At 32.8% G+C, this 14313-nt stretch overlaps 1 protein-coding gene across 1 annotated transcript in view; it reads right to left on the bottom strand.

Annotated features, from left to right (window-relative positions):
- Nucleotides 1–7258: 7258 nt before the first annotated feature.
- The window catches only part of LOC118203645 (endothelin-converting enzyme 1-like), a 163353-nt gene continuing 156298 nt past the window's right edge, over nucleotides 7259–14313 (bottom strand). Inside the window, exons 20-21 of the mRNA XM_085814138.1 lie at nucleotides 8436–8512; nucleotides 7259–8165 (exon numbers count right to left, since the gene is read on the bottom strand). Of these exons, the coding sequence (XP_085670264.1) occupies nucleotides 8057–8165; nucleotides 8436–8512 (186 nt within the window). The 3' untranslated portion in view covers nucleotides 7259–8056. The remainder of the gene's footprint in view (nucleotides 8166–8435; nucleotides 8513–14313) is intronic.

Genomic DNA, 14313 nt, shown 5'->3' with positions numbered 1-14313 from the left:
CAGAGTTTGTGCACTTATCTCATCGTTTTTAATTGAAAATAAATTTATGTGTACATGAGGAAAGCCAATGCAGTGAGCAATGCCGATGTTGTGCGCGATGTCGTGTTTATGCAACTCTCTGACTTTTTTAAGTGAAAATAGATCGATGTGTACGTGGTTAAAGCCAATGCAGTGCGCAATGCCGAGTTTGCGCAATTCTCTGATGTTCTTTAACCCTTATCCTGTCGAGTGATTTTCTGCGAATCCCTTTAAAACTGTGGCTAGTTTTGGACCGAACTTGCCGTAAAATGTCGCGAAAATAACCCTGAACCTCTGAAAATTGTCAGGCAGTTCTTTTGTTATTTCCCATCCCTCCCAGAATTTTACTTCAATGATTCCGCTAAGTGAGATTGATTACTAGATATTGTTCCGTAGATGTGAGGTTTCAAGAGAATTGCAAAAGATTGGATTCTCCGTGATGACCGTCTCAATGCCGCAGGGTACAGCTGCGAAACTTAAAAGTTTACTTTCCTAAAACAATCTTATTTTCAAATAAATTGGTTTTAAAATTTACCGGGTTAAATATTTAATTATTACGCATTTTTAACCTAAGTAACCTAGACCTGTATGTCACTGATTATCACCTGAATTTCAATGCAGACTGATTAAACTGCTATCACTAAATTCTATTCTGACAAATATCTAGTGCAACTTTCATTCCTTCTGAGATATTGCTTAAACATTTCGTATTATTTCCAATTTTCTCTATTTGTGTCATTAATTAAAAATCTTTAAAACTTTCAACATTTTCCTATGTTCTTCAACTGCATGCAAATAATAATTATTTTAAATAATTTCTTTTTGCCTTAATTATTACGTAGTTTTAAGAGTAATAAGCGAAACATTTGGGTGTTATTTAAGGGCTGACATGGTGATATCAATATTAAATATGCATTTTTATTTTTTATATGCATTCAAGATATTCAGAAAGGGATTATAACCTGAAACTGTTTTTAGTGTATCATAAATTTATTGACTCAATTTAAAAATTCTTGCGTTCCTATCCAAGGAATACCAGTAAACTTTATCTGAAATAGTAAAGATGAAACATAAATAACAAACAAAGCAATGTTGTTACTCATTAGCTTACAATATAATTTGTTCAGTAGGGTATTTTTGTAAAGAAAGAGTGTTGCTGTACATTTTGTAAAACATAAATAAGCATTGTATTTAATAATTATAACAGTTATTAATTATTTAATAATTAATCATAAGAATCTGAATAATTAAATATTTTTTCGGAGACATATTTTCCGACCATATTTTTTTCCTAGGGATCCCATCATTCACTTTTTGAGGCATTATGCTCTATATAAATGTCTTGTTTGAACATAGCATTAATTATTGACACCAAATCTCCAACCAATGGAAATACCTTACTAGGGAGGATATTTAAGCAAAAATATTTATCAGAATAACTATTTTCGTCATTTTAATAATACTAATAATGTACAAACAGTAATTTAAGTTCACTATAGTTGAGTGAATAAGATTGCCGGATGTTGGTAGTTTGTTGTTGGCAACGGAACAGTTTAGCTGGTGTCTTTATGATTTTCTCCATGCGTAACATAAATTCAAACCAATTTTATTTAGAAAATTACCCATGAAGGTGTTCTCTTAAACTAGGTAACCTATGACTTCTTAAAAAGTAACAAAAAGGAATCTGTGGGTATTTTCCGTTATACGATAACACGAACAAAATGATTTCCTATACAAAAATATATGATCAGCGCTGTTACTGGCCGCCGTTGAATTAAATGCATCGATCTTATTCCTTACAATGAATTTTTCCTTTTTCAAAGAAATTTTGTTTTCAGTAAAATGTATACTATTTACAATGTGCCATTTTATTTTGCTCATTTTTTTATGCAAATATCCAAGTTCACACAGATATTGCATAAGTTCAGAATGCAAACTAGTCTCCAAGCGGTAAGATAGCTTAGCACCGCTAAATTTTAGCGGCTGCATAGGAGGTTTAGGGGTTTTTCACAAGTACAATTGTGAATTAACAGTTTTCCTCAAAAAAATCTACCACGAAGACTTCCTTTCCCTTAGGACAAATAGGTCCTGTGTGCTTTATCATAATTCAAAATCTTAAGCGTAAAAACCTTTTATCATAGCAGATGCTGACGATAAAATATTTTCTATCTGATGTTAGCATAATTGTATTTTTCTAACGAAAACTGTTTGGCTCATGTTAACCTATACTGAAAAAAAGATTCAAATCGTAACTTAAAAAGTATTTTCATTATTAATTATATCACAAATTTTATCAGCAGTATTCTTAGTATTAATTACAGGCATGTATTCATAAATATAAGATCCACAAAGCTATATCTAATGAATACGGCTAATTTTTATATAAAATTATACAGTATAAAAATTTAGGTTCATAGGTCAGCCATATTTGAAAGAGTGCTTGTGTGTTATAAGAAAAGAGAGAGAAACTTTTCATACGAAGCTATCTTTTTCAAATCTTTCACTGTACAAGTAATACAAAAGCAGTAAAGGAATTTATTTTCTTAATATCCAACCGAAGAGCTGAGGGGACGTATAATGATTAATATACAATGGGTGCCTGGACTTATTTTGCTTTACATGCAGTTTCCTTATATATGTAAAACAAAATAAACTTCACCCATTCCAGGATTTCAAGAACTCACAGAGAGAGAAATATCTATAGCAAATTTTATTGCTGTCCGACTGATTGCTTCGGGAACAATAAGTCTTCCAACTCAAGCTTCTAGCTATTCAAATACGAACGCTTCTCAGAAGCCATTTGGACGGCATCTGCTTTGTTAAAGAAAGTCTTTTGGGGGTGAAATCATCCACATCATCGGGTGTTTCAAACAAAGCATTCAGTGGTCCTGCTACTACTTGCTGACCTATAGAAATTCCCCAGAAACTTTTGTTTGAAAAAAAAAAAAAAAAAAGAGTTTTATATTTTTAAGAATTTTTAGTTTGACAGCAAGATTTTGGTATTTTTCATATATAGATGAAAAAGAAACTAAGTTTTAATATAGAAGATATAATATATATGTTTTTAATATAGAAGAAAAAATTAATAAGCTTATTTAAATTCTTTTGCACAGCACCGAGTAAGCAGACGAAATTTAATTTTCTTTTTATAAATATTTTTCTCAGACAATACTTTACGTGTAGTGTTTTTCGAGTTACGAGAATAGCACATCCATATATATTTTCAAATCAACGCAATTTAAAAACTACTGTATTAAAAAATGATTAAATTCTTTTTTACCTCATTTATTTTTCGTTATATACATTTACTTCAGTTTTGTTATATGCATTTAATTTTATTTTGTTATATGCATCTGTTAGTCTTTTTGACAAATTTTTAAATTATTTGAGTATGGCAGAGGAAACGAGATCTATCAATTGAAGGAAATGGATGTCTCCATGGACGACTTTCTAAGTAAAACGTACTCATGTTCATGTTACACATAGGGGAAATCACAAAACCCATCCATGCAGCCAGTTTGTTTGTTTGGGTTCGAATATGGAGTCGAACTAACAGCATTCAGAGACCTTAGCCAGGAGGCCATTGATTGGGTTTGACAGATTTGGAAACCTAATAAATAGTATTTAATAAATATAATATTATTAAACGAATCGGATTTATAAAAAAAAATAAAATTCTTATATCAAGCATAACTAAATCTCGATATCACTTACACTGATAAACTGATGTGTAATAGCACTGATAAATTCAAAACTAAACGGAATATACATTAATTTTATATAGATACATTTTTGCAATATATTTCGCTAGGAATGTCTAGCTCCAAAATCCTCATTATATATACCCTTATTTTAAGGTCATCATATTTGATGGTTTGACTTTACCGCAAAACCCAAAGAATCCAAAATCTTCAATAAAATTAATAACTTTATTTCCCTGTTTAAAATTCTCTGGATCTTTTCAATTATAAAAGCACATCCGCCAAGCAGTTTTCTTTAAATAAATATATGCAATGCGCTTTTGACAGTAACTCGTTTCAACAATGGAAATGTTTTTAAACGAAAGAAATTTGTCGCTTAAATTAATTTTTTATTAAACAAAAAACAAAATAGAATTGCATATTATTAAAACTATTTTATTGATGATTCCGATTCTGAAAACAAGAACATTGTTATAAAAAGAAAGAAAAAATAAAGAACATATTTCATTTAACGGGGGCCAATTTTGGCGGATGCACTTTTAAACAGAAAAATATTTGAAGCATATTATGGATAATAGTTTATTTGATTATGTCAAGGTACTCGAGGGTTATTTACCTAAGGTGAAGGATGCCTTCGTTGGAGGACTGCCTAACGGAAACTGGTTGGAATACATGTTACATGTTACACATATGGTAAACTAAGGAAACATCCTCGCAGCCAGCCCGTTCGCCGGGATTCGAACCCCGGACAGAACCACCAGTTGTTTCGTTAGACTCTGCTCAGAAGCTGGTGGGCTGTCCGATAACGGAAAAGCTCAAAATTTCATATTAGAGAAAAAATGGTAGCATTTCAGTAATGTGAAGCGATTTCAAGAATGTTTAATTATTTTATTTAGCTTATGGCAAACTATACGAGGGTTATCTCTTAATATACTGGTAGTTTGATCCGCATTCAAATCCTTGTGAAAAGGCTGATTGCATGGGCGTTTTCATGGTTTTAACTGTATATGGCACGAGATTGTTTCCCTTAGAAAATCTGTCACGAAAGCATACCTCCCCTTAGGCAGATCGCCTTAGCGTGCTTAATAATCTAACAAGCCAAACCATATACAATCCCAAGCGAGGACTCTTAGTCGAGGCACGTCATAATGAAAAGCTAACTGAAATTGGCTCATATTCACATTAAACACGGGCAGCAAAAATTCGCGAAAACTGGTATTCAGGCAATCCATTTGTCAGGATTTAAACCCGCTTCAAACTATTAGTATTCAACTATTTTACTGCTACGTCGTTGGCGGCCTTTTGTAGTATCTATATGAAAAGTAATCGCAAAGACACAATCATTGCGTACCGACGGATGAATTAAGTTCGGAACTTAAAGAATAACTTTCATTCGTGCTATTGCTGTTAGCATTGACATTTGGACAGATGTTAATTTATTTTAAATTATTTTAATGTAATTAATTCATATCTTTAAATAATTGATCTTCTGACTGTAATTTTTTGTGCGGAGTATATCTAACCCTTCCGTACACTAACTGTTTTACTTAACTTGCACTCCATTAATTTTAAGCGATTTTATACCGATAGATTTCTTTCCAAAAACGTTTCAAGGAATACGTATTTTTTTCTTACATTTTAAAACATTTGGGATGTAAAATCTGAATAATAAAATTTTTAAAACAAATATTTCCAGAAATTCCTTGGCAAATTGATTTATTCCATTTAATTGAAGTTTTCGACTAGAATATCTTCTTTTCAACATTCATAAAACTTTTATATGTCAGTTCACCATTTCTGGCAATGTACTATAACAACGTCTGATCCTGTTTGACTTTCATTTGTATAAAATGCCACAAGGCAAACAGTTGTAAACGATTTATCTTCATTTGCAAACTTTTAGTCGGCATACAGATAATACATACTTGCTGTCTGACAATGATACTTCACTCTCAGGACTCTTTCGTAAAGTGCTCTTTTCAAAGCGACTTCACACCCCATTAAGCGCTTTGTGTGAACTGACAACCGCCTGCAGAAAGGTAGGGGAAAGAACACCAGAGCGCATCGTCTAAACATTTTTGGTCTTAAGCATTTTTGGCAAAATTTGGGCTTCGAGTATACACGTCTTAAAGGAAACTCTGAAAACGTTTAAACATGTCTTCAGCAGTTAAAGGGTTAAGTGAAAATAGATCGATGTGTACATGGGTAAAGCCAATGCTGAGGCTGTGCGCGATGCCGAGTTTGTGCATTTCTTTGATGTTTTTTAGGTGAAAATAGATCGATGTGCACATGGGAAAAGCCAAGGCAGGGCGCAATGCCGAGTTTGTGCAATTCTCTGATTTTTTTTTGAGTGAAAATAGATAGATGTGTATATAAACAACACGTTTTTTTTAATTCTTTGATGTTTTTCGAGCGAATACAGATCGTTATGCACGTTGTATGTTATGCCGAGCAGTAATGTGTAACGTATTTTATATGCAATGTTTAATGTATCGTTTTTGTACTTTAAATTTAAATTTTCATTGCAATTTATACTTTAGACATCTTTTTTTTTTTTTTTTTTCGTATTTAAATTGTATTTTTAACTGTTTGGTTTTGATATGTTGATAATGCTTTCCGAAAAATATCGATAATCCGACGATCTACTCAATAGTAGCAAAACTGTAAACTTGACACTATAAATAACTTTTACTTTGTTATTTTAATACGTAGTATTTGCTATCACAATTGCACTTGATAATACGAGTTCATTGATAATATGTGTGTGTGAAGCATTGCTAAGTGTTCTAAATTTGTAATGTTTATTTTCTTTCATTGTGAAAAATTAGATTCTTTTATTCGTAGAATTCTAATATGACTACAGAGAATATGACGTGATTTCAGAATTTAAGAAACAGTAAAGTGAAAACTGTGTATGAGATATATATGCAATAAAAAATATTTTTCTTTTTTATTAATGTAAAGTTTAAAAGTTTTAGAAAATTATGAAGATTGTCTACTTACTAGTACTAAAGGATTGTGCCATTACGTAGCAACAAGGTAATTTGTAAAAATGATAAAATTAAAATGTTCGATAATATGGTTATAAATTTGTTGGCAACTACTCCGGTAAAAGAAAAAGAAAAAAGGAAGAGAAAAATAGTTATTGATTCGAGCGTTTTAGCAACAAAGAGAAACCAGACGAAAAAAGTAGAACTAGCAATTTTGTTAGAACTTTAACTCGAATTCTGGTAGTTTTTGAATCGCCTGTAATCGGATATTGTTGTTTAAATGATTATCCTTTTAAACTAAAAATGTAAATAATATTATGTCAATATAGAACTAAGAAAAAGCAAAGTCATGTGTATGATTAATTTTAAGTTGTTTACAAAAAAAGACATCGATTTTTTTTTTTCTAGCTGCTAACCGGAATATAATCCAGCATCAAGAAAATCATCCAAGCTGTAAGTCTTGAAAATTATTGAGCCCTTATATTAATAGATTTAACACAAACTGGAGTACATACTAATTTATTAAAAAGACACACGATAATTTGCAACATTCTGATGTAATTGCTGCAATAAATTTAATAAAAATCTCTTTTTATTTGTATAAATTCTAAAACTTAAAAATCTTCGAAAATACTGAAGCTGAATGAAATACAAGTATGAGAGACCGCGGCGTTGTTTACGTTTTGATAACTGGAACTGTGTTATTGTAATTTAAAAATAAACAATTTATTATACTTATTTCTATATCTATAGAGAATACATTGTGACGTCACAAGCTTAGTCCCACCCATTTATAGCCGTCACTTAACTCCGCCTTCGCAATTTTGTTTATGCAACGTATCATGAGATTTTACTGGCGATTTCAAAAACAAATGGCACTACTGAAAATCGTCAAGCAGTGAGCTAAAGCACATTTTCACCAAATATGAATTTAAATGGTTACGTTTAAAAAGTGTTAAAGTCTGCTTCGCACTGTTGAATAACTTTTCAAAAGTCTGAGTATGATAACTAGTATGGGAATCGACGAAATTATACTTATTATATTCCTCGTTCCTGAAGAAATTATATGGAAGATGTTTCATCATTAGGTAAGTCCCAAATTTTCAAATCCCTGGTAAATACAAGAATAATAAAAGCAAAAATGATTTTTTAAAAAGACTTTGTATTCTCGTTGCCAATTTTGAAATGCATTCTTTTACTTTTTTAATATGTAAACATTGTAACAATTTTAAAAGTAAATATTGGCGACTTCATATGAATCACTCTCTTGGCGAATTTAGCAGAAAATTTGGTGAAGACTCCTGTCCCGATAACTGAACAGTACTTATTTCTGAACTAAGGGTTTGTTCAGTTATGTCTCCAAACTCGGCACTTTTTTCTTGGATTCATAGGTGAATCTGGAGGGCAATTGAAGTCTTTTGAAAACTCTGGAATGTTAGACATTGCTCCTATCACTCTGAAATAAAAAAAAAAAAAAAAAAAAAAAAAAAAAAAAAAAAAAAGAAGAAGAAGAAGAAACAGTATTTTTAATGTGCTATTGCAGAATCTGACAAATGTTTTAGTAATGTTGCACAAATATTTTTTTATATTTAGAGTCAGATATTGGCAACTGTAAATAATTGCTGAAATTTTAAACATACGCATCTTAGAAATTTAACAATTTACAGGTAAATAGCTTCCCAAGGAAATCAATAATATTAAAGAGTTAGTTTCAAATTTCACTTGCCTAAATTGTGGTAGACTGTGCATATGTTTCTTTATTCCTTTTGCCTCCAAATATGGTGACATTTTTTCGCAAAACACCTAGAAGAATTTAATACAATTACTATATCCTCTTAATATACAAGATGCTTCTGATAACAATGATTTAAAATGGTAAATTTAAAAAATGTTTTGTCGAATTAAAATTTTCTTTTTTTTTTTTTGGGGGGGGGGGTAAATTGGAATTTTGGTTTTATCGATTTGAAGAATGTTTTGTAAATATGAAGAATATTTAGTAAATATGAAGAATGTTTGCCCGTAAAATGTACTAAATTAAAAAAAAAGCATTAGCATGTCATAAGACAAATTTGAATATTTAAGGCAAACCTGTTTAATTAAAATTCAGTATTTTTTCCGAGTTCATAAAATAAATATGTTTGATTTCCATTTTGATCCTATTCTTTTACATGCTGTTTGCTTTAAATAACACTCAATTTTTAAAAATATTAAAGTTAATTTTAGAACACGTTACTCTGGTTTAACCTAAGTATTACAAGAAATGACATGCATGATGAACATAAAATCACGGTTAAATCCGAGAACAGTTAAAAATTGCAGGAAAGGAGTATCATCTGTTGCAATTATTTGGAAACATTATTAACAAATACCCATATTTTCAAACAGTTGAATAGGAGTGATTTGTTTCATTTAATTGTGGAAATTAAATTCGTATTTAAATTAGTTTCTCTGAAGGTTAATATCATCTTCCTTGATTTTACAATTTTATCCTCTTCCTTGACTTTACAATATATGTTTTTGTTTACATTACTATTGTATTTTCATTAGAATCATTGCGAAACAGAATATTAATTAATGTAAAAATGGTTTAATTTTAAGGTCGACAATTTCATTGGCATCAGCTGCTATTATTACTATTAGCAGACGCAATGTTCTTTCTTATTTTGTGTTTTCTGATGAGTTTTCCTTTATGCTGATGGTTTGCAAAAAGAATTTTTCATCATTCTTCAATAAACAAACTAATCCTTTTTAGACAAGACGGAATAATTTTCAACCCGTCTAATCGGCTTTCGGATGATTGAAATTTGACTGGAATGACTTTGGCTGTGTGGTGCTCACTCTATCATTCGCGTTTGTTTATCTGCGGGGAAGTGCGCACGAATGAAGTGCTTGGAAGCGTGTTATACGTTTTTCGGCGTGCATTAAGTAAGATTACTTTTATTCATTTACTGTGTAGTTAATGTCTGTAAATTAAGTTTCGAGAGAGCTATCTGGAAATCTTTTTATCTATACGGTAGTTGTAATGCACTCATAATGGATTGGAGGAGTGAAACCGGGCAAGGGCCAGAACAATTATTCAGTCCGCCCTGGCTACCAGAATTAATTCTAAAAAACATGCCATGAAAGAGGCATTAAAAATTATATAATTTGTATAAGTGGTAAGGAAAGAAATCCGAATGTGAATAACCCAAAAAGCTTAAAAGATGAAATCGAAAGAAAAGTATCGTTGGTGAAACATATTGAGTTTATTAAGCGCATAAGGGATGGCAGGCTTTTAATTTGTAAGGCATCGGCTGAATGTGCTTGGCAAGTACAAAGCTTGTCCGAGATATTGAATATCGAAGTCTCTACAACACTCGCAATGAATGATTTAACAAGTAAATTTCTTCTATCCGATATACCGGAAGACGTCGAATTGTCCGAGCTAGCTAAAAAAATTAGCTGCCATAATGATATAGATGTAATTATCTTACGAAGATTTATGATAAAAGGTTCCGATAAAATCAGAAAGCCCTCCGAGAAGGTACTGGTCACAATTATCGAACATAATATCCCAGAATTCATAAAAGTATGGTTGACCAGGCAAAGAGCAACGAGGTTTTATGATAATCCGAGACAGTGCTCACAGTGTCTGAAATTCGGACATGGAATAAAAAATTGCAGAGGTCAAATTAAATGCAGCAGATGTGGTGACAACCACAAAAGAGAGCAACGTTTTGCTATAAAGTCAGTTAAGAAGTGTGGTTTATGCAATAATAATCACGAAGTCACCCCAAAGGACTGCCCGAAGTATAAAGAAGAGAGCAAAATTCTCAAATATAGAACACGTCCACGTCGAAATTACCACGTCCCCATTGCAGAAGCAAGAAGAATTATCGAAAGTAAATCAACCTACGCAAAAGTGGCTTGAACCCAGGAGTCAAGTTTGGCAAAGGAGGAAATTTTAAGGTGGTAACACCACTAATCGTTGCACTTCGGAATTCATTTGAAGCGGCTTTAAAACAACAAGCCGCAAATTTTGACAGAATTTTGCTGGAACACACCAAAATATACGGAACCGCGTTTGGGAAAATGCATGAAAAATTTGATAACAAGCTAAGTGAACTGTCGGAACTAATTAAAGACAAGCAAAGTGGAAACGGGCCCTTGAATTTGATAGTACGAAGGACTCGTTAAATATTAATATGGATTCTTAGAGAAGTAAGGGAGCAAAATTCTACTCGGAAGTCCCCCCTGCAGTCCTTGAGGCATGCTACCAAAGAAAGCATGACTTGACTAAACTAAAGAAAACTGGAAAAGGTTTCGTGGGAAAACTTAATTCTTTCTTTTTATTTATTTTTCTCTTTCCGTTCTTACATTTTTGGCACTCATCCAGCTCAATGGGGCTAACTATTTGTTCTTAGAATGCAAGAAATATCTTCAATAAGAGAGATTTTGTCCTTCATAGGAAAGAATTTCATTGTGATATTTTAGTAGTTCAGGAGACTTGGCTTTCAAATTTAGATTATTTTCGTTTACCAAGTAAGATAATTTATCGGAAAGACGGAAATAGCTCTCGCCAAAGCGGCGGCCTCATAATTGCCCTCAGGGAAGATTGAGCTAGTATACTAGTACAGGATAATAACTATGATATTGCAGGGGGAGAAATAATGATAGTTAACATCAATGCAAATGGTTTAAATTTATCAATTTTAAATGCCTGTGTCCCTAATGGTCAATTCTGCGAGGAGGATTAGAACAGTGTACTGGCTACATTACCAGACAGATTCTTAATTTTAGGTGATTTCAACTGCCATAACCCTGCTTGGGGCTCGAAAAAACTCTCTACAGGGGGTAAAGTTTTGCTTAGATGGTGCAATAGTAGTAACCTTTGCATACTAAAGAATGGGTGTCCTACACATGTGATTCCAGGCGGAGCGGAATCCAGCATTGATCTTGCGCTATGTCCAGCTGATTTGTATGGAGTTGCGAACTGGAAGACCATCAAAGATGTGTTTAGCAGTGATCATTACCCGATAAATATCTGTCTTATGGATAACAATGTCCTGGGAGATGGTAATAAGAGGATTATAAAATTTTGCAATTGTAAGAGTTATAGTTCAGATAATAAAAATGATATCAGTTCTTTGCTTCCAGATGATAGGAATTTAGATAACATTAATAATATTTTAAGTAAAGTCAAAAACCGAAACATGACTAAAGTGGTTAAACAACGTGGAAACTGCCCATGGTGGGACGCTGAATGCAATTTTATTTTGGAACAAAAACGCAAACAACTCAGACTTGCCAAAATTTACTTATCTAAGAAATTTCGGATCTCTTATAAGAAGTGGAGTGCTAATCTAAAAAGAGCCATTGAAGTCAAAAAAAGGCAGCACTGGGAGACTATCTGTATGTACGCCAGCAAGAATGGTAATATCTACAGGATATTAAGGAACCTTTGTAGGTACGATAATCCATATCAGTCGTAGCACAATGTTCTTAAACGGTCAGGAGAATATTGCTGAAGTTCTCCTGACCTTCTTGGATTGCTGAAGAGCAATTTGATATATTTGCAAAATATTACGCAAAAGCCTCTAACTACAAACAACTGCCCCTGGATTTAAGTGAGGATGACGGCAGCAGCTTTAACAGGACTTTCTCCAGACTGGAACTTGACATGACCATTCAGAACCTCAAAACCTCTAGCCCAGAGCAGGATGCACTCACAACGATTGCCATTACATCTTTAGAAGAAGACAGCAAGTGTATCGTTGTGGAGGCTTGAAATAACTCGTGGCAGATCCCTTAGAAGTGGGAAGAGGCAGTAGTGCAGTAGTGATTCCTTTCTCAAAACCTGGAAGAGACAGCTCTGAGATTTCTGGCTACCGGCCAATCTCTCTAACACAAATCTTGGCCAAGGTGATGGAAAAAATAGTACTGAATAGACTGCTTCCAAGGATTCAAGGAAGTGGGAAACTCTCAGAGCAGCATTATGGGTTCCTTCCTAAAATGAAACTGGGAGATATAAACCTAATGGCCAATTTGATTGCCCACTGCAATAAGAATCCCTGGCGATATCAAATTTTAGGGAACTTTATTACCAAATGCATTCCGAATTCTTAAATACTTTTACAGGACTGATGTTCTCTCTGGAGTGGAGGGAATGCGTCCGTAAATAAATTTTAAAAAAAAGTTTGTTGCGCATGGGTAGGAGCACAAGGCGCCGAAGGGAAGCCAAACTTGACATAGTAGAAGAAGAAGAAGATTTTGCCCACGAAATCGCACGATTCATAGATTAAACATGAAACTTGTCGGTAAATGCGTTTGCATTTTATTCGTATTGTTACGGTTTTTGTATTGATTTAGCTATTTTTAAATATACTTAATTAAAACTGTTTTATATTACCGTGCAATGCAGCACGAGACTTATTTTTAAGAGAAAGCTAAGGCGGAAAATTTAAAATACACGAGCACGCGCATTTAACATTTAATAAAATATAGCTCTTTTAATTTTCGAATAAATGCTAGGCGCGATTGTATTAGCTTTCTTTACGTTTCTCTTTTTTGAAATAAGTTCTGTTGAACGTTATAGTAGTTTAAAAGATAACTACTGTGAGATATTGCGCGATTATCTCTGAAGAAATCTAAGCATTTTGTTTTATTGGTTCTGATAACAAATTTTATTCACTTTTCATCGAACTTACACATTCATTTTTTACGAAAACGTACGCACGCAACAGTATTCTATTACCCAAATATAAAAAGCTTTTACGAAGTACCTTTAAATAACACTGATTTATCATTCTTGAGTTTAAAACTACAAAACAGAGGTAATATTTTGTGCAATGCGATCTTAAATTAATCGATTAAAAATTGTATTTTAATTAATTCGCGATGTATATTAACCCTTTCACACTAAAGTCGGCCATATTGCAAGTGCATTCATAGGCAGCTCGCCTGAAAGCCTTCGCCCATTTTCTACCCGCTGTTTTACCCATTTTCTTCCCACCATCACGTTAGTGCAATGCTCATTGTTTCAGGAGTTGTTAACTGCCATGCTAATCATTCTTTTGAAGTGACTAAAGAAGATCTGTTATTTCAATGTACTTTTCCTTTCCTTTGTTTACCGTCAACGTATAGCTATTGATGTAGTCCTGTTATAAAGGAAAAATGCACACAGTGGGTAAAACCACACAAAGGTTTCCAAGACAGAAGTAATCACTTTACTTAAGTAGGTTATTTTTAACTCTGCAACATTTTACTTGGCAGGGGGAAGGATATCAATTCCAACAGAATCGTCTACATTGGCGTTTCAGATGTTTGAGGGAAACAGGTTTTATCCCTATGGATGTGAGATAGTTAAAATAACGAATGGAACAACGCCTAAATTATGACGACATATTTTTAAATCGTAACTTTAGTCAACAGGAAATCTTATACATTGCAATTCTTAAAGCGTACATTAGCTTTTCAGTTATCAGTGTCAAAGTTCAGCACGAACACTGCTGATTCTGGCTGTGATGATGTAACTCTTCTGAGAGAAAAGCAAATATTGAAAGTGTAACATTTATGCAAGATGGTAAATCATCACATGATGCTTGCTCCATACCTTCAGCTTTAGA

This window comes from Stegodyphus dumicola, chromosome 3 (assembly GCF_044657685.1).
Source record: "Stegodyphus dumicola isolate Sdum_Otavi_A_Nest chromosome 3, ASM4465768v1".
Taxonomy (NCBI): domain Eukaryota; kingdom Metazoa; phylum Arthropoda; class Arachnida; order Araneae; family Eresidae; genus Stegodyphus; species Stegodyphus dumicola.
This window is presented reverse-complemented; position numbering and strand designations above follow the sequence as displayed.